The 19,450-nt window shown below is 38.5% G+C and overlaps 1 protein-coding gene across 1 annotated transcript in view; it reads right to left on the minus strand.

Moving 5' to 3' along the window:
• LOC101447085 (solute carrier family 2, facilitated glucose transporter member 2-like) overlaps window positions 1-19,450 on the minus strand; it is a 43,300-nt gene that overhangs the window by 10,149 nt on the left and 13,701 nt on the right. The window contains exons 2-8 of the mRNA XM_058295272.1: window positions 16,758-16,850; window positions 13,114-13,373; window positions 8,413-8,537; window positions 6,007-6,122; window positions 4,931-5,093; window positions 4,047-4,234; window positions 1,028-1,132 (exon numbers count right to left, since the gene is read on the minus strand). Coding sequence (XP_058151255.1) covers window positions 1,028-1,132; window positions 4,047-4,234; window positions 4,931-5,093; window positions 6,007-6,122; window positions 8,413-8,537; window positions 13,114-13,373; window positions 16,758-16,850 — 1,050 coding nt within the window. The remainder of the gene's footprint in view (window positions 1-1,027; window positions 1,133-4,046; window positions 4,235-4,930; window positions 5,094-6,006; window positions 6,123-8,412; window positions 8,538-13,113; window positions 13,374-16,757; window positions 16,851-19,450) is intronic.

The following is a 19,450-nucleotide window of genomic DNA, read 5'->3' on the forward strand; positions in this document are numbered from 1 at the left end:
TGACTTTTTTTTTTTCTTTAAAGATTTATTTATATATTTAATTGCCCCCTCCCCCGGTTGTCTGTTCTCTGTGTCTTTTTGCTGTGTCTTGTTTCTTTGTCCGCTTCTGTTGTCATCAGCGGCACGGGAAGTGTGGGCGGCACCATTCCTGGGCAGGCTGCACTTTCTTTCATGCTGGGCGGCTCTCCTTACGGGGCGCACTCCTTGCGCAAGGGGCTTCCCTATGCAGGGGACACCCCTGCGTGGCAGGGGACTCCTTGCGCGCGTCAGCACTGCGCATGGACCAGCTCCACACGGGTCAAGGAGGCCCGGGGTTTGAACCGTGGACCTCCCATGTGGTAGACGGACGCCCTAACCACTGGGCCAAGTCCGTTTTCCTTAACTGTCTTTTGCATGTCTTCCTTGTATCCTGCAACTGAGCTGAAATAATTTATTAGTTCTAGTAGCTTTCATATGGATTCTCCGGGATTTTCATTATATAGAATCATGTCATCTGGAATAAGGATAATTTAATTTTTTAGAAAGGACCTAGTTTATTTTCCTCTAGTTATTTAGTTAAAACCCCAATAAATTTGAAAAAAATTTTCCCCAAGAACCATCAGGATAAAAACTCATGGGTATCATCAAAGGAGAGGAACCTAGGTTGAAAAGCCAGTATCGATAGAAATGACAAGGCATGGGCTGATTCCCAGGGGCATAAGTACACACTGAAGGAGAAGAAACCCAGGGCTTTATACAGGGAAAGGTTCTTTGTACCCCCAAGTGAGTTGTTAATTCACAAGCCAGTGACTAAATTGCATCCCAAGAGAAAGGCAAAAACAGTGTCTACCTTCTCAGTTATGCCTAATCATAGTAGGACTTATCCACAAGTGTGGCTGGGTTATCACAATTAGGACTTCTTCCCATAACCCTCTTGGTTGTACACACCCAGTACACATGGAGAAAAATCATTGAGCCCTCTTGCAATTACAAGTGTTCCCCCTTTTCTGGACAGGGGACAATCAAAGTATTTATGTAGACTACTTACAGAGACAACAGTGAAAACTACGTTGACAATACCAACTCCAATCATTGCATAATCAGGATGGCTGATTCCAGCTGTCTCAAAAATGTGGATTGAGCAGTAAAAAATCTGAAAAGTAAAAAACAGTTTAGCCTTAATCAAGGAACCTACTACATATGGCCTTAAAGTAAGAAATATTTTAGGTATCTAGAACTTCAGAGATTTTTTCCACACTCTTCTTCCTGGAAAGGAGAATCCACAGTCTTTCTTCAGTGTTGACACTTTCTGATTGCTTAAAAGTCTTTTCTTTTCTGGGAAATGGATGTGGCTCAACCAATTGGGCTCCCTTCTACCATATAGGAGGTCCAGGGTTCAATGCCCAGGGCCTCCTGGTGAAGGCAAGCTGGCCTATGCAGTGATCTGGCCCACATGGAGTACCGGCCCATGCAGGAATGTGGCTCCACACAGGAGTGCCGCCCTGTGTGGGAATGCAGCCTTGCATGGGAAAGCTGCCCTGTGCAGAAGTGTCGGCTGACGCAGAGAGCTGGCGCAGCAAGATGACACAAAAACACACAAAGGAGAAAAAAATAAGAAGACAAAGCAGAACAGGTAAGCTTAGGTAGCGCAAGAGAGTAATCACCTCTCTGCCTCTCCGGAAGGTCCCAGGATCGGTTTCCAGAGCTGCCTAATGAGAATACAAGCAGACACAGAAGAACACACAGCAAATGGACAGAGAGAGCAGACAATGGGGCGAAAGGGGGTGGGGAGGGGTGGGGTGGGGAGAAATAAATCTTTAAAAAAAAAAGTCTCTTATTTACAAGAAAACTCTGCTACTGCATTTTCTTTCTCTTATAATTTTCAATTGTTTAAACTTTTTGTTCAAGGCTAACATACATGTAAAAAGTGCACATATCAGAAATGTAAATCTCAATTAATTTTCACAAACTGTGAATTTCACACCCATGCAATCAGCAAAGAGTTGAAGAAAAAAATTTACAACCCTCCAGAACCCATATATATCCTTCAACCCATTTTGTGTAGCACACTACAATTGCACTTTTAACACCATAGTTAAATTTTGCTTAGTCTTGTACTTTATACATGTTTTATTTTGTGTCTTCTCTTGAACATTACTTTTGTAAAAATCATCCATATTATTGCATGGATTTGTACACTGTTCATTATCATTGGTATATAGTTTTGTATGGTATTGATATACCACAATTTATTTACCAATTCTACTATTTATGCACATTTGGGTAGCTGCCAGTGCAAGAGATTAAGAATAAAGTTGCTATGGACATTTAGTACAATTCTTTTGGTTAAGTAAAAACATTTATATCTAGGAATAGAATTACTGGGCCACAGCATGTGTATGCGTTCATCTTTGGTAGATACTGTCAAACAGTTTTCCCAAGAAGTGTCAATTTTATGTTCTCACCAACATGTGCAAGAGTTCTGGATGCTATCACATTTAATCCAATGTTTTCCATTAGTCTCAGTGGAGATAGAGAAACCTGGTTCACATCCTTCCTAATAGACTTTTATTATTTTGTTGTGTTTATAATAGTCATTTAAGTCATTCGGTCTATCTGTCTCACGTAACATGTCCTGTTGCTGGCACCTTTTCTTGCAGACAGGGTGGTAGAGGAGAACTGCATAGACTACGTGTTCAGTGAGTAGTGGCTGAGAGCACACAGTGAACTATTCTGCCATTTTTAGGCTTCCCATCAACCTCACAGTCAGCATTTCCTGGATGCCTTTCTAAGTCAGGCACTGGGCTAGAACAGGAGGCAGAGAGGTTCATAGAAACTATTGTATATTGAGGCAGAGTGGAGACAAAAGGCACCATTTTGGTCTCTGAGTCCCAAAGTTATGTAGAGTTATTAGACAAAATTGAATATCACAGACCCTGTAAAGGGGGACAGATTTATAGCAGAGCAGTATCTGGCTTGTACAGTGAGATTCACATCTCCTATTTCTTCAACTGATGGGCATTACTTCCTTTGCCGCCCCCAAATCTCTGCCCATCTCTCATTCTCCCTCAAAGTGTCCCTTATGGATCTCAGATTGGCCCAGTACACTATGGCAGAAGCTGAATCACATTTTAACATCAACGAAAAGGGATAAGTAATATCTTTTATCTAGTTACTTAACAAATGCTTACAATTTTTTTCTGTTCCTAACAGTTAGCAGAAACATCCTAGTGTATATAATGTAAGGGTTTCAACTGAAAACCAGAAAGCTAGCTACTTTATTTTTCAGGATGCTTTTCAATCATGCCTTATCTACCCTTACTGACCATGATCATGCCAGCTCACTCTTGTATATTATATTGTGCCATCTCCCCAAGTGGTACAAAATTTGTTGGATGGCTGGAGCTTTATACCTGCCTATTTGGTACCCTGCCTTTAAGTAGTGTATTGTGAGGCATAGAATTCTTTTTGCCCTCGTTATCAAAAGTCATAAATTTGATACTCAATTTTATAAGCCCCGTATATTTCTGACTTTTTAGATGTTGAATTTTTTTTTTTTTTCTTTAGGTACTGGAGCTGGGGACTGAAGCTTGGACCTTGTATGTGGGAAGCCAGTGCTTAACCACTGAGCCTCACCAGCTCCCCTGAGTTGGTTTTTTAACTTGTTTGATTGTTGTTTGTTTTTATTTGTTCGTTTGCTTTTCGAGGTATCAGGGATGGAACCTGGGACCTCCCATGTGGGAGGCAGGCACTCAATTGCTTGAGTCACATCTGTGCCCCTCTTTTTATATTTATTTATTTTATTACTTTTTTTCCTTTTTCTCCCCTTCATCTTAATGTATATATAATACCATTGATTTTAGGCATGTTTTTAAAATTGAAGCTAGTTTTAAACAGTAGTTGAGGCAACACAAAGAAAATTAATGCATGCTTAATACTTATTTGTTTAGTAAGACATGTGATGTCAACATTTTAAAATGTCTTTTAACTACTTAAACGTCTACCCTTTACCCTCTCTACCTAATTTTACTTTGCTCTGAAAAGTTAGAGGGAATTCTTAAACTTACTACACTGTTTCCAGAAAATTGCTGAATCACGTGGAGCGTCAGTGCTGTTAGAATGGGCTTTCGGTAGCTGGACTTTGTGAAGAGTTTAATTATGGAGACTTCCTGCTCACATGATGCATCTTCCTTCTCTCTTCTCATGTCAGTGATGTCTTTGGTGACATCATCAGATCCTCTGAGTCTTTTCAAGCCTGTCCCCAAAAATGATCACATTGAATCAACTCAGTTTAAAAAATAAATAAATAATTTTATAATTGTTAATAAAAGAGCTAAAGGTCTGTTGGCCCTTTTGAGTACTTAATAGTATGGGTGTTGGAAATTACTTTTTGCTCAATTAAATTCTGCTCTTTGGTTAATATCAACAGAAAGCAGATGTGGTTTCATTCCAAGACAACTTTAAGAAGCACAAAGTTGGAAGGGTCTTTTAGAAACGTCTGACTATGCTCAGTATCTTCCATGTTGGTTTCTGGTTTGGGCTGGAGTAAATGCTTATGAGTGCAAAATGGCATGGAGTTATACTTTATCCTTATTTTGTCCTTTGTTGTTTAAGAAAAACAAATCTTCTCACTTTTCAAAAAGAACATAATGTTCAAACCTGAAAACTTCTAAAATTTTACTTTTTCAAAGTCAAACTCTAAGAGGTATCTTTTCATTTCCAACTGTTGCAAAAGATTTGTTCTTTAACCTTGAAAAAAATAAAGTAATAAAAAGTAAAAAAAAAAAAATTGAGCAATCACATGAAGAAGAATTACACTCTTCTTCATGTAACCACTGCCCTCATTTGAAAGGCATTGCTATCAATTTCAAGAGGAACCATTCATGAACGTTTTTAACATAAGCTGAAAATTCTAAAACAATAGGTAGAAAAATCCAACCCCCATACTTACTATCCCTCGCTTTGATTTCCTCATCCACCTTGATATAAAGGTATCTGGGGCTTTCTGGACAGAAGAAGAGCAACAGAGACTGTAGGACAACTGGCACCACAGATAGGCCAAGCAGGATGTGCCACAGGTCCTGATTGCCAAGGACAAAGCGGAGGCCCAGAATCTGAAACGGTAAGTAAGAAGCATATCAACTGCAAAACACTTTGGGGCTGCCTTTTACAACAACTTGTTGATGAAGCACCTAGGTTATTTAATAATATTTCCTAACAGCTTTGGTTCGGGTATGCACAAGGTGGAAACATTTACTAATGTACCTAACCTTAACTAAATTAGATTTATGTGTTTTACAAACAGTTCACCTATTAATGAAAATAATTTTACCAATTCCACTGGGACATTAAAGATGGCAATGAAACAAACTTTTAAAAAATATTTGATATTGAAAGAAATGCTCAACTGTGTTCTCCAGGCAATGAGATTGAATAATGCTATATTAAAATCATGAATAATTTTGGAACTTTGTTTATGAATTCTTTCTGAGAACTTAGGTAGAATGGGATTCATTCAAAGGACAATTACTCTGATGTGAACCAGCTTTGTGGCCCCTACTCTGTGACTCACAGACTGCCCCTGAGGAGCCCACGGCTGAGTTCCATGGAGTCCCTGTGAGACGAGGGGCTAGGAGGGCTGCAGGCCCCCAGGTGCTAAACAAGAGCTGCTCTGCTCGTCATGTACATAGTAGGTTTCCAGTTATGATTCTGAAAGCAAAGAGTATACCGGAGCCAAATATTGAAATTTCCTATTCCTTGAAATCTGAATAGAATATTTTAATTCTCAAAAAAATAGCTCCAGAACTTCAAGACTGGCTGGAGGCTCATCAGGTCTCCTCCAGGGCCCACTCCACAACTCCAAGGAGAAAAGGGAGGAGTGGTAAAAACTTAGCTTTGAACAAAAAGCCTGTGTCTCCACATCACCTTCACCACCACTGGTGGATTTGGTTTTTCTCTTTGTGCTGATCCAATGAGAGCAGACAGAGAGGGAGATGATGGATGAAGTAGAGGATGGGGAATTTTTACCTGACTAATAAGACTGCCTGTGATGATGGCCAGCTGGTGGAAGGTGCCAAGAGCGCCCCTGAGAGAGGCTGGAGCAATTTCAATAATGTACATTGGAACCAGGACTGATATAATCCCTGCAAGAAACGGGAACATAAAAGTTAAAGTACAACCAGTACTATCTCAGTAATCATGATTTTCTGTAAATCCAATGAATATCCTGACCGAAAATCCCCCTGAATCCATTGGAAGGAAAAGCTCTTGTGTCTAGCCTTGGAAGCATTATCCAAAAAAATATATATACTGTTGGTAAGACCCCAAATGAAGTTGTTGTTGGAAATGTGAATGGTAAGAAATGGTTAGTCATGGATTTGGTAATCCTTCATAACATTGTCTTAATTAGCAAAAGTCTATTTAAATATTATTTAGTTTAGATCATAATACATTAGATTGTCTTCAGAAAAGAGACTGAAGATGCTTTGATAACATTCTTAATCTAAACTCATGAGATTAAAGGGAATTAGAAAATATGTAGACTAATCTTTTCACCTGAGAGAGGTGGGAAATGACTTGCCCAAGGTCACAGTGCAATAGAGCCTTGGCATGAGAACCACAGGCTCTATTTGAGTTTGCACAACGTGGTGGTGCCTCAAGACCACTGTTAGGGGGTGGTGGGGTGTAGATAGATGGGAAGAGGTCAAGGAACCAGGAATTCTGGAGATCCTTTCCCCCAATCACTTCACCCAGAGCAACCCAACTCCTTTTATATGAGACTTCAGAATAGATTTTATTTGAGGAAGGTCTTTTGCTGATTAAAGGAATACCAAAAAAAAAAAAAAAAAATTAAAATACACTAGTCACTTCTGCCTTCTGTAGCTTTCTTAAATGCAGATGTAATTAGTCATGTTGGAAATGGAGTGCTCAGCCATTTGATTATTGCATAAAAAGGTCAGAGACTATGAATAAGTCAAGGGTGAATTCATTATTTGGCATTTCCTTAAGAAATTTAAAATAAGATTTTTTGGAGGATTCCTCTTACAGACTGCCTATCAAAGGAAATGGATGGTCTCTGTGTTATGGGTTATTATCTGCATTTTTCAGGAACAAAACCAAAGTCCAGACAGAAATTAATTTATCAAAGGTCCAGACAGAAAGAGACAGAGACAGTGCCAGAATTGATTCACTATGAATCCAAAGCTCTCTCTACCTGTGTGCTGATTTTTCACCTTGTAAAGCTACCCTGACCTTCAGTTATTTGTATTAACACTGACAATAGTGAAAACAGACATTCAATTAATTTATTAACTTCAGGATATTTTAGTCTTGTGCTTCAATTGATCACTTATAACACTTTTCTCTTCTATAGGTAAAAGTGTTATAAATATTCAACATGAAATTTTGTGCTCCCCGACAACTGTACACACATGCACACACACACAAAACCAGAGGTCACAGCTTTTGGTAATTAAGACTGCAGAAAATAGTGTTTGTGTGTGTTGAGTGTTTGTGTGTGCTTGTTGGGGGAGATTGAGCAGTAAGCATGACCCATGGATATTAGTACTTTGAAAGGCTGCTACAATTTAGGATAATGGGTTAAAACCTCAGCCCAGAGCAGTCAGAATCAGGCTTCCTTGGCATTAGAGGTTAAAGATTTGGTGATTGGCTTTAGAGCTGAGCGACCCTCCTGCTCATGCCTCTACTGATCCATTCCTTTGGGAAGTTTGAAAAGTTGTTTTCGAGAATGAATGATTCCTGGTATTCTGATGTGAAATTCACAGAGGAGCCATCTTCCTCCACCCTGAGCTCCTGGTCAGTAATTGTCTATCTCCTTCTGCCTGATTCTCTCTCCCTTCAGTCACCACAACTTTACCACTTCACCCAGTCATGTATTAAATCAGACAGGGCCAGGGAAGACTTACTAACAGATGGGCCCGGGGTTTCAAGGTCTTGCCAGGAAAGAGGTACAGAAGCACAAGTAGCCAGGTAGACTCAAAGGGCAGAGTTTGGGGTTCTGGATGTGGCAGTCTTCTCCTATTCACTGTCAATCAGGAGTAATAACAGCTGGCAGCTTTGAACCCTCACTGTATGTCCGATTCTATCTTGAACACTTTACATGCATTCTCACAAGGACTCCATGAGGTATATGTTGTTATCATCTTCATTTAAATGAGGAGGAAACTGAGAGCCAGAGTTAAGTAATTCGTCTGAGATCTTACATTTAGCAATGGTGTCATTGTCATGGACAAGAACAGAGCATCACAATAACCATTTACTCATCCCTACCCGCCCTGACCCAGGACTTTGACTTTGTTCTATTATCTTTCTCTTTTGTGACACCACTTTAGTCTAAAAAAAAATCCTTGAATGTTACCACATGTTATTTTAGAATACCTCAGACAAAGATGTGTGTGTGTGTGAGAGACTTACCACAATAGAGTCCTGATATGCCTCTTCCTGAAATGATAAGAATGTGGGAAGTTCCCAGTTTCGAAAGGCCCATCAAGAGAGCTCCAACTAATGCAAGACAGTTAGCTACCCACAAAGCTTTGATTCTGAAATTTGAAAAAGCAAGGATTATAAATGCAGCACTGAAACTTGATAAATGCATTTACTTTCAGAGCATGCTGAGATATTAATCTGAATGACGATTTTAATTTTACTGTAAAAACTACTTAAGGAACTTTAAACCAGAGTTCTACATTGACTTAACTATGAACTAACGCTTGTACAAAAAAGAGTATTGATGATGGGAGAGTCATGGCTACAAAAGCCTGCCCTTCACCTTTGCATAGAGACAATTCAGTACTGGTGATGACTAGTTTAACACTTCAGACATTCTTTCAAACAGTTACTGTGGCAGTTTGATATTATTTATGCATTCCAAAAAAGAAGGATTATGTTTGTAAACTGGTCTTTTCCTCTTTGCATTATATCCTTTGATTGTATTTGATTCAGCTGAGATGTCTTTGATTAAAGTATGTTAAGATTAGGGTTTTGATTCCTCCAGTCAGTAGGGTGTAACACAGGTTAAGTCCCCACCCCGTGATGGGCTGCTATAAACCAGCATGCACTCAACAAGACAGACGGAAGAAGAGAGAGAGCTTTGTCAGTTTTGATCCTGGAGACACAGGAAGAGAGAGCACTTCATAGATATCACAGAAGAAAACTTGGTCAGCTTTGATCCTGTGGCCCTAGTAAGAGAAACAGCCATTCAACTGATAGTTTATAGTTAACTTTGTGAAGAGACCAGAGAAGCTGGTAAGGCCCAAGAGAACAGGCAGAGATTACCCACCATTTTGCTTCAACATATGGCAACAGAATTTGGTGAGAAAACAGCCTTGAGTTGGACTCTTTAGGGCCATGTAAACGTATGCTTTTACCCCAAATAAATACCCTTTATAAAAGCCAACAGATTTCCAGTAATTTGGATCAGCACCCCTTTAGCTGACTAAGACAGTTACTAATTAAGTTTGTTACAAGTTGATTGCTTTAGATAATACTTCTTTAGCTAAATTAAATGCTATAGTTGTAATCTGAGATTCCTAGTTTCTTTGTGTGTTTTTTTTAAATGGTACAGGTTTTTAGTTGTAGATTATGAGAAGAACTTTCAATGTTAATTTTCCTTTTGTGAGAATTATGTGGAAGTAAATTAAAACATACTTTTACTTTAAGCCTTATTGTAGAGAATTACTTATATTGCATGCCAGGATATTTCCAGGATCTATGAATAATTTCAACCAACTATATAATAAAACAGGCCTTAGTTAAAAAAAACATCAATTTCAAAATTCAGCATATGAAAAGTAAAAAGCATTTGCAAGTATGTCATGCTTTTATTTCTGTGATAGGAAAGTGAGATAAACTATAAATTAAGTAGATGATATAAAGTTTTATTAAGGCCAGTAAAAGAATTCGAGTGGGTAGGTGTGCAAATGTTTGCTTCATGAAGAAAGGTAAATACCTCATTATTATGCTCTTTTTGGGATTAAATCATGTTCCAAAAAATGCATGTTCAGGTCCCACTCCCTGGTCTTGTGGATATGAACCCATTTGTAAATAGGACCATTGAAGATGTTATTAGTTATTTCTTACAATAACACAAATTGGTATTTAGTTTGTGCCCAGATGTGATGGAAAAGCCAAGGAGCCCTGGATGCAAGCCTTCTGACATCTGAAACCATGGGCCAATAAATTCCTGTTGTTAATACAACCCATTGTATATTATTTGTTTTCGCACCTCAGAAACAAATAGGGTTCAATGTTTCAAACATTGCTGGGTGAACTTTTTCTAAGCAGGTACAGTTAACACCAGAATTTTTAAAAGATAGAAAGGGGAACAGATGTAATTCAAGTGGTTGAGTGCCTGCTTCCCACATCTGAGTGCACACGAGGTCCTGGGTTCAATTCCTGCACTGGTACCTCAAAAAAAAAAAAAAAGACTAAAATGATATAATCTCATACAGCAATGATTATATGAAAACCAGGTGGTAGACTGAATAATGTACTTATAATTCCCAGACTCTATGAATATGGCAAAAGGGATTTTACAAATCCAATTAAGTTAAGGATATTTTGAGATTAACCTAGACTGTACAGGTAGACCCAATGATATAATCACGAGTAAACTTTTAAGAGAGAGGCAGAGGGAAATACTACTGCAGAAGAGAAGGTGACTTGATGACGGAAGTAGAGATTGGAGTGGTGCACTTTGAAGATGGAAGAACGGAAATAAGGAATGGAGGAGCCCACAGGAAGCTGGAAAAAGGCAAGGAATGATGACAGGCATTCTCCCCTCAGAGCCTCCAGAAGGGTCCAGCCCTACTGACACCTTGATGGTAGCCTGATTTCAACTTCTGACCTCCACAACTGTAAGACAGTAACTTGTGAGGTTTGAGCCATTGAATATGTGGTCATTTGATAAAGCAGCAATAAGAAACCAATACAAACCATTTGATGGAAATAAATGGTAAACAATTACCAACTACCCTAAGGCAGGGGAAATAGAGGTATTATTTTTTCTCACATTGTAGATGGGGGAAAATGTTTTAGAGACTCCAAACAACTTGCTCATTTTCACACAGTAAGTGATAGCACTAGGACTTGTTCTGTGTGAAACCAAAGTTTAATGTGTCATTTTCTTCAGTTCCATTAAATTTCTACCATTTTTTATAAAAAAGCATGCACGTGTATTCAAAGGAAAGCTATGTATGCCTTCCTTGACTCATGTCTGGGTTGCCCAGACCATGTTCTGTTTATATGTGGTTTTTAAATTGTAAGCGCACAGCCCCTGGAAAATCTGAATTTGTAAACTTGAAACAATTAAATATTGGCTATAGACATTATGTACTATTATGTAAGTGCAAACAAAGACTTCCTTTAGCAATAATGGAAGGAATGCATTTTTACTTATTTATTTTTAACTGGTAGAGAAATGACCCTGGCAATAAGGAAAATCATGTCATCTTCTAGTGATTCTCCCTAGGAAAAAAAAATTGTTTTATGGGATAGTTTGAACTCTTTTTTCTTAACTTTAAAGTTGAAATTTTGAATTTTAGGACTGTTTTTCAAGGAGGATCATTTTTCTGCTGGGAACTGGCAGAAGCCTCACTTTTAGTTTATCATAGACCACTAGATAAATGGCCATTTGACATTGTTTTGGTGTCTGATTATTATGATGCTAAATCATAAGGCTTAAGAGAACCTGTATCCTGGTTCCAAGATTAGGACACTAATGAAATGTTCTAAGATAAATTACTGCACCTGTCAAAATTTCATTTCTAAATGAGGGTAAACCATAGTTTCAGCTTTATCTTCAGGGATGGGAAGAAGTATAAAATATCAGTAACATCTAAAAGAATTGGTTTGTCCATATTTTAAAAATTAATTTAATTTTCCTTATTTTGATTTTCTTTAGTTATACTCTAGAAAAGTCCCCATTCACTGCTTATGACAGATTGGTACAAATGAAAATTGATGTTTAAGAACTCTGTATTTATTGATTCTGATTTAAAGTTTGACTAAACACCATTAAGTTGGTAAATATGTGAGAAAATGATCATTTTCTTTTATGGTAGAGGAAAGTCCCTTTCATAAAAGAATGAGAATAAAATTTGGGTTACCATGATACACTTTATTTAAGAAAACTTCTTGTTGTCTTATTATGTAAAAGCTCTGATACAAGAGGAAGAAGTTATCAGAATTTCAACAACTAGAGAGGTAAAAATCATAATTTGTACTGCAATTGGTAAATGAATTGTAATCCAGAATTATCAAGCTAGTTGCCTAGATATTTATTTACACCTTTAAAGGCTTTTGTGTTTTTCTAAATTTTCCATATCTGGCCTATATTGTTTTTACATTCAGGAAAAATGTAATTAGTACAGAAAAACTGAGCTCAATGAGCAGGAAATGAATCTAAAGAAAGCAATAAATATTTGATTTCCTGATTTTATTTCCTCTCTATATAGGGGTAAAATCCCTATGTCTTTTAGTATGTCATGATTAAGTGATACTTCAGGGTGAAAGAGTTCCACTGGGCTTTTAATCCAAAACACCTAATAGAAACCAGAGTTGAGTAATGACGCCACTGCTTCATCTCTGGTTGGGGCTTTGGGATAGCAGTAGTAGCAGCTAGAACCTCCATACTAAGTACACTGGGCCACCGTGAGTTTGGGATACTGAAAGGACCCAAGGCCTTGGCTGATCCAAATGCTAAATTGTCATTTGAAAATGAAAAATTAGACGATTGAGAAATGTAGTGATTTGCAAACAGAGGACTCCCAAGTTAAAAATTCTAGTCTTGGCTCTTCTACTGAGTTCCTGATTTAACCATTTGTGCAGTGGTTTCCTATCACGGTTTATAACTTACAAAGCAGAGAATCAAAGCACTTATCTAGAAATATACACCAAACTTACTTTTGCTGTAAATACCTCCACAGTTAACTAGATTGTTGAAACAACTTTCTCCATTGACCTGATCTAACATGGACCTGCATTATAGGTCATGAATTGGACAAACAACTCTGAAACTATCCCACAAAGGGAAGAGCTTATCTTTCTAAACGAAGTCTAACAAAAGCAATATATTAAAGTTTCTGTGTTTAATGCTTATTTATGAAATTTTCCTACCTTCCAAGCTTGTCCCCAAGCAACCCACCAAGTAATGATGCAATCATTCCACCAATTGCAAAGCTGTATACAGACAGGGACCAGAGCATGGTGATCAGATGAGCAAACTCCATACTCTCTTCCTCGGCCCAAGTGGTTGGGTTGGGGTCCACTGGGTGTGGGACTGTGGGCACGTTCTCTGTGCTGTTGACAGTATATTCATTGGTGGCCTTTCGGTCATCCAGTGTGGTCAACACACGTCTATAATGGGATTCTATTATCTGAGGAAATAAAGAAAAATAACTCCAATATTTTAAACATGCCAGATATATCGTTTTTGTTTGTTTTTCCTTGAAAACATTTGTTAGGTATTCAAATGGGGTAATCCCAATTATGTGTTATACCCATATAAATATGGATAATTTTATTTATAGATGACCATATCTATAAAACAGTTGTCACATATTTAGTGGCAAATGGAACCAGGTATGTGACAGTTTGAGATTATTTTATGAATCCAAAAAGGAGAAAAATTATGTTCCTAAACTAGATTGGACTGTCAGAGGACTTGACTCAGGTTGAGTGTCTGTCCCTTCCTGGGTCTGATATAAAATGAACACTCACTCAAGAAGACATAGGGGAACAGAGAGAGCTCTGTCATTTTTGATCATGAGGCTTTGCAGAGAAATGAGTCTTTCACCTGATAGTGTGCTGCTGACCTTGAGAAGAGAACAGAACAGTTGAAACTGATATAGAAGACCTAGAAATAAATGAGCCCTCTGGCAGCCTACAGCTTAGCATGAGGATACACAGAAGGTAAGGCTGAATCCTTGCAGAGATCGCCCATCACCTTGCTTCAGCAGGTGGCAGCTGAGTTTGGTGAGAAAGTAGCTATTATAGTACTTTGAGTTGGAATGTCCACAGCCTTGGGACTATAAGCATTTTACCCAAATAAACATCCTTTATAAAAACTAACAGATTTCTGGTACTTTGCATTGGCACCCCTTGGCAGACTGATACAAGGCAGGAACAAATAAGTGAAGGAGGCAAGAAGTACCTTGATGACTGGAGGAAAAAATTAGAGATTAATAGGGAGTAATAAGGATTGTGAAGCAGGAGAGCACTTGTCCCATCTAATGGGCGAAAATGTGAGACTAGTGTTGCATGAACTTTAATTTTTTAACAGAAGCCAGAAATATGAATGGTTATATAAAATTCTCCAATGTTTACATGCTGGCAACTATTCAAAATGGAAATATTCTGCAGGCTAAAAATAGACACATTTTCACACTAGCTTGACTTCTGAACTGAAGGTTTTAAATTGGTTACATAAATATTTTTAACAAAAGTATAAAAAAGCATACAAAAGATTGGGCAATTTAAGATGAGGCCAGGAATGAAGTTGGTGTACAAAATTCATATGCTGGCTACCAAATCCTTGCTCAAAGTGAAACACATACTTAGCAGTGAATTTTCTAACAGCCAGTGCAAAGCAGGGAAAACCATCAGGTACACGGCTGATGAATTCCAAAGATTAAAACCATGCAATGGCCCTTGAGAAGGTACTGAGCCCTGAAGAAACTTTCTCCTGTGGGTCCTCATAGAGTTCAATGTGTAAAAGGAAGAACAGTGTTCAAAACTAAGTTTCAGGGAGCCATATTTTACAATGTGTTCATAGAGGCTAACATCATACCAAAGCATAACTGAGAAACAGCGTTTCCTTTGGGCCATCTTCCTCCTGTGTCATTCCTCTCAGTGATGATTTGGTTCACTATTCAGTGGCAGTGACCTGAGCTGGTACTATTCCACAAGTACCTGGAATATAGCTCTTCTAGGATGTGCCAAGTCCTATGTGCTAAAGTCAACTGAGTGGGAGACCTGACATCCTGTTATGATGAAAGAAGCCTGACAAAGATATTCGGCTCATTAGAAGGATGCACCATATGAATAATATGCACAAACAAAGGCTAGAAGAAATTCTCCAAGGTGTTCTCAGCAGTTTTTCTCTTCATGGTAGAATTATGGTGTTCTTATAATTTATGCAATAGGCATGTTTTATTTTATAATGATAAAAAAGTGTTACTTTAAAGTACCTTAACATAATTCCAAATGTCCTTCAGCTAATAAAAAAATAAAGGGCCTGAATGACCATTCTTACGTAAACATATTTAAGCAGCTCTTTAAATACACAAAGGGAATGGGCCATGGGAAAGCACTGATCTGATGCCAGTGGGTGATCCCTGTTTTCTACTCTGGCTCTGGGCTTTGGATGGAAGGAGTGGGGGGCCCTTAGTCTAGTTTTCTTTTTGGGACTGGAGAGGCTAGTTTAGCCAAGGATGTGAAAAGGACTTCCAACAAAAGAGAAAAGACTCTACTAAGTCTAGGTTATGGTGAAGTTGAACCAAACTTCACGCAGCCTACAACATTGTCAAATATCCATCATCACCCACAGAAGAAAGACACCCTCCAGGTCTCCTGACCCTCCAGCAGTATTCCCCTGTCCTCTCAGCCTTGGCAAGGCCTGCTGCTCTCATGGCGATAACTGACGCACATGTTTTGGCCCAAAGAACAACCCTTTTCAGGTGATGGACGATGGCCAGCACACATTTCGAACATTCACATGCTGCAGGATCTTACACCTTTCCTTGGAGTCTAATGCTGTACAAGAAGCAGGAGGGGCAATGACAGATTCATAAGAGGCACCCAACAAGTGCTTATACCCTCCTCACTCACTAACCACTTTATTAAGTTCTTTCTATATGACGGTAATTGTGTTTTGGCACTGGTGATAGGAAGAGGAACAAGGTAGCAGTCTTGCCCTCAAGGATCTGATAGAATTAGAGCAGAGGGGAATGAACTCCAGGTTCCCCTGGCTTGTAGATGTGGAAGCTGGGAAAAATCACATCCCTCTCCTGTCTATCCATTCGACACCACAGTCGTGGTACACAAAGTACTTGAGAAAATTTTTAGAAATTATTTGAATTACTTTTAAATAATAACCATCCAAATAGCCATCATGAAGGAAATCCAAACTTTGTTGGACTTTTTGAATATTCTTCTGAAGGTTTATATTATTTTGCTTTGAATTTCCTAAGGGAGATGGGAATGGGGATAAAGAACTCTAACCTTTCTAGTGCTTAGGTCTCCTAAAGGTTTTCATCTGTACTGGGAATAGGAAAAGTAATTTTGTTGGAAGGATAGAAGTGGAGGGAGTGTATATTAAAGCATCTGGTGCATAGTAGACATAGGTGTCTAATAAATGTTTGTGCACTGAAGGAAATACATCTTTCTCTCATTTCCCCTTATTCCCTGGAGTTTTTCATGCATAATGATTGGAACCTTGAAAGAATGCTGCATTGAACTCTCCCCTTTTCTTTAAACCTCCCTGGGCACGTAGTTTTCTGACTGGAGTGTTCTGTGTGCTCAGCAGATAGTGGAATCAGCTCAAGAATTACTTATTAAACCCCTTCTTCTCCTGTGAGGAATGTTGACTAAGGAGTCAAGGCAAAAGTATCAGCTTTGGAGACATGCACCTCTTACTGACAGAAGGCCAAGACTACCTGGTGTCCCCGATGTGGGCACACTTAATTCCTTGTCCAAAGAACAGGTGAAATCTTTCTGTCACTGACTGCAGTTGCCCCAAAGAACTTAGGTGTTTCACTTGCCTCTCGAGGTGCGTTGATCACATAAAGGTCATATCCACACTTGAAGGAACTCAGCACCGCAGTGAAGACAGCAAAAGCCAAGGTCCCAGTGATCTGTGAGGATTGAAATACAGGGCAGGGAGACACCCAGACTATTTCAGTTGGCCATCCTGCTTTCAGTCTGCAGCTTGCACTTTTTACAGGCTCCACAGGCTGATTCTGTATTGTCTACTCATTTACAGTATGCCCTGTGCTTCCAGCAGGCAAGAGCCATCACAGGAGTACTTGAGAGCCATCCATCATTTCCTCTACATTACTAATGCTGAAAAAAGTCAGGGACAGCTTGTTCCAGGCAAGAAACAAAACATCCTTTATACACACACACACACACACACATATATGGAACAAAACATCCCTTTCCATATAGATATGGAAATATATATATATTTTTTAAAGCATTCAAAATCAGGCCTGGGAACTAGAATTGATGCTGACCAAAGGAAAGTTCCAATGTAAAAACAGTCATGTCAAATGAGAAATCAGTTGTCAAAGAGCAGGAAGCTCCCCTGGGCATTGCTATTGTAGAAAATGCTTCAGTACTTGTATAATATGCACTCATCAGCATTTACACATCCATATCAATACCCAGGGAAAGATATATTCCAAGATTTGCACCTAAAATTTTAGCAGATTGAACCTATATTTCTGGGTTAAGGGAAATTATACCCACCCCCACCCCCATTCCATGTAGCTACAGTAAAACAATGTTGAAAAGGTAAGAGCCCTCATCCCCTTCAACTCTGCAAAGACCCTTCCAACCATCCTAGAGAAATCCTATCATGAGTACAAGAGGCACTTAAAAGGACATTCAGTGCAGCAAGTTTTTTTGGCAATATCAAAAATATGGGAATAACCTAAATGTCAATCCATAGAAAAATGTTTTAAAAGATTGAAACCCACCATGGTATAGAACACTATGTAGCAGTTAAAAATGATAAAGTGATGTTATGCACTGACTTGTTAAGTTGCAAAGGCGGTTATATAATCTCTAAACATGAGTATTTTTTGATATGTGCATATATGTATATAATTAATAGAAAATTTTCTTAAAGAACTAGCAAGATAATGACATTAGGAGAGGAATATGAGATTGGAAAAGGAGGGTGAAATGGCATTATCCCCTAGTCTTTTCTCACAGCGTATTCCCCAAAGTCTTTTTTTTATTCAGTTATTTAGGTTTTTTTTTTGTGGTTGTTGTTGTGTAGTTGGTGTTTTAATTGTAGTTCGTGTATATCTGTCTTTTTTTCTTTCCCCAACCTGTTCCCCACCCTTTGCCCACCCCCTTTTCCTTTCTTCCTTTCTTCTCTTCCCCCCCTTTTTAAAAATTTTTTTATTTTTTTTTTCTTTTTCTGTTTTCTCTCTCCCTCGTGTCCCTCATCTTCTACTTATTTTATTTTAACTCAATTATACAATAGGTGCAGCAGGAAACACCTCACATTTGCTGGGGTTTTCTCATCCTCCACTGCCTCATTTCTGTGTGAACTGATTTAGGCTACCTACACTATCCTCTTTCCCCTACATCTTGATATCAACCATCATCTACTGTCTCTCCTATATTCCACCTCCCACCTCCCTTTCTTTGATCCACGAAGTGTCTAAGTCTTAATTTCTAATACCTTTGTTTTGTTTTCTGTCTGTTATCCACTCTTGAAACTATTACCTTCCTTTTCTTTTTCCCTCTCTCACGAAAACAATAGCTTTTTAGCTCATACCATATTCCTCCCATATTCAATCATCTACCTCATAATAGGTACTCTACCTACTGCTATAACTCTACACAATTTACATGAATCTAACCTCCATCCTCCCAGATCTCATATTCATGCTTTGTTAACATATATCACCAATGCTACTTTACACTTTTCCCTTGCTTACACAATTGCCTTTCCCCGGCACTAATACTTTCCTTTAAAGTGAACTTAACCAACAACAAGAAATTAGAATAAGAAGAACAAAGTGACAAAGAGAAGATATAACACTTACCCAAAAACAACAGCTAATTAATCTCCAAGAGTAGACAAAGAAGCTAAGGAACTGATTAAATCCGTCAAGATTAAATAATGACCAGAAAGCAACAAAAATCTACAAACCAAACCAGTAATCAGGAAAACATGGCTGAATCCAATCAACAAACCAAAAATCAGGAAGGGGAGCAGAACTTTGCACAAGCAATGAAAGATCTCAGAACATTTATCACCGACAAATTTGAAGAAGTAATGAAAGAGGTTAACAACATGAAGACTTCACTTGGAGGGGAAATTGCAGACATATGCAAAAAGATAACAGATATGATGGGAATGAACACCACAGTTCAAGAAATCAAAAATACACTTGCAGCAAATATCAGCAGACTAGAAGAGGCAGAGCAGAGAATTAGTGATGTGGAAGACAGTACATCGGAAATCAAACAGATAGTAGAAGGGGTCGATAAAAAGATAGAAAAAATCCAGCTAGGACTTAGGGACCTGAATGACAATGCAAAACGCTCAAACATATGTATTATAGGCATTCCAGAAGGAGAAGAGAAGGGAAAGGGGTCAGAAGGAGTGTTGCAGGAAATAATGGCTGAAAACTTCCCAAATCTACTGAAAGAGACAGATGTACATATCCAAGAAGCACAGCGCACTCCACTAGTCATAAACCCCAACAGGCCC

This window comes from Dasypus novemcinctus, chromosome 4 (assembly GCF_030445035.2).
Source record: "Dasypus novemcinctus isolate mDasNov1 chromosome 4, mDasNov1.1.hap2, whole genome shotgun sequence".
Lineage (NCBI taxonomy): Eukaryota > Metazoa > Chordata > Mammalia > Cingulata > Dasypodidae > Dasypus > Dasypus novemcinctus.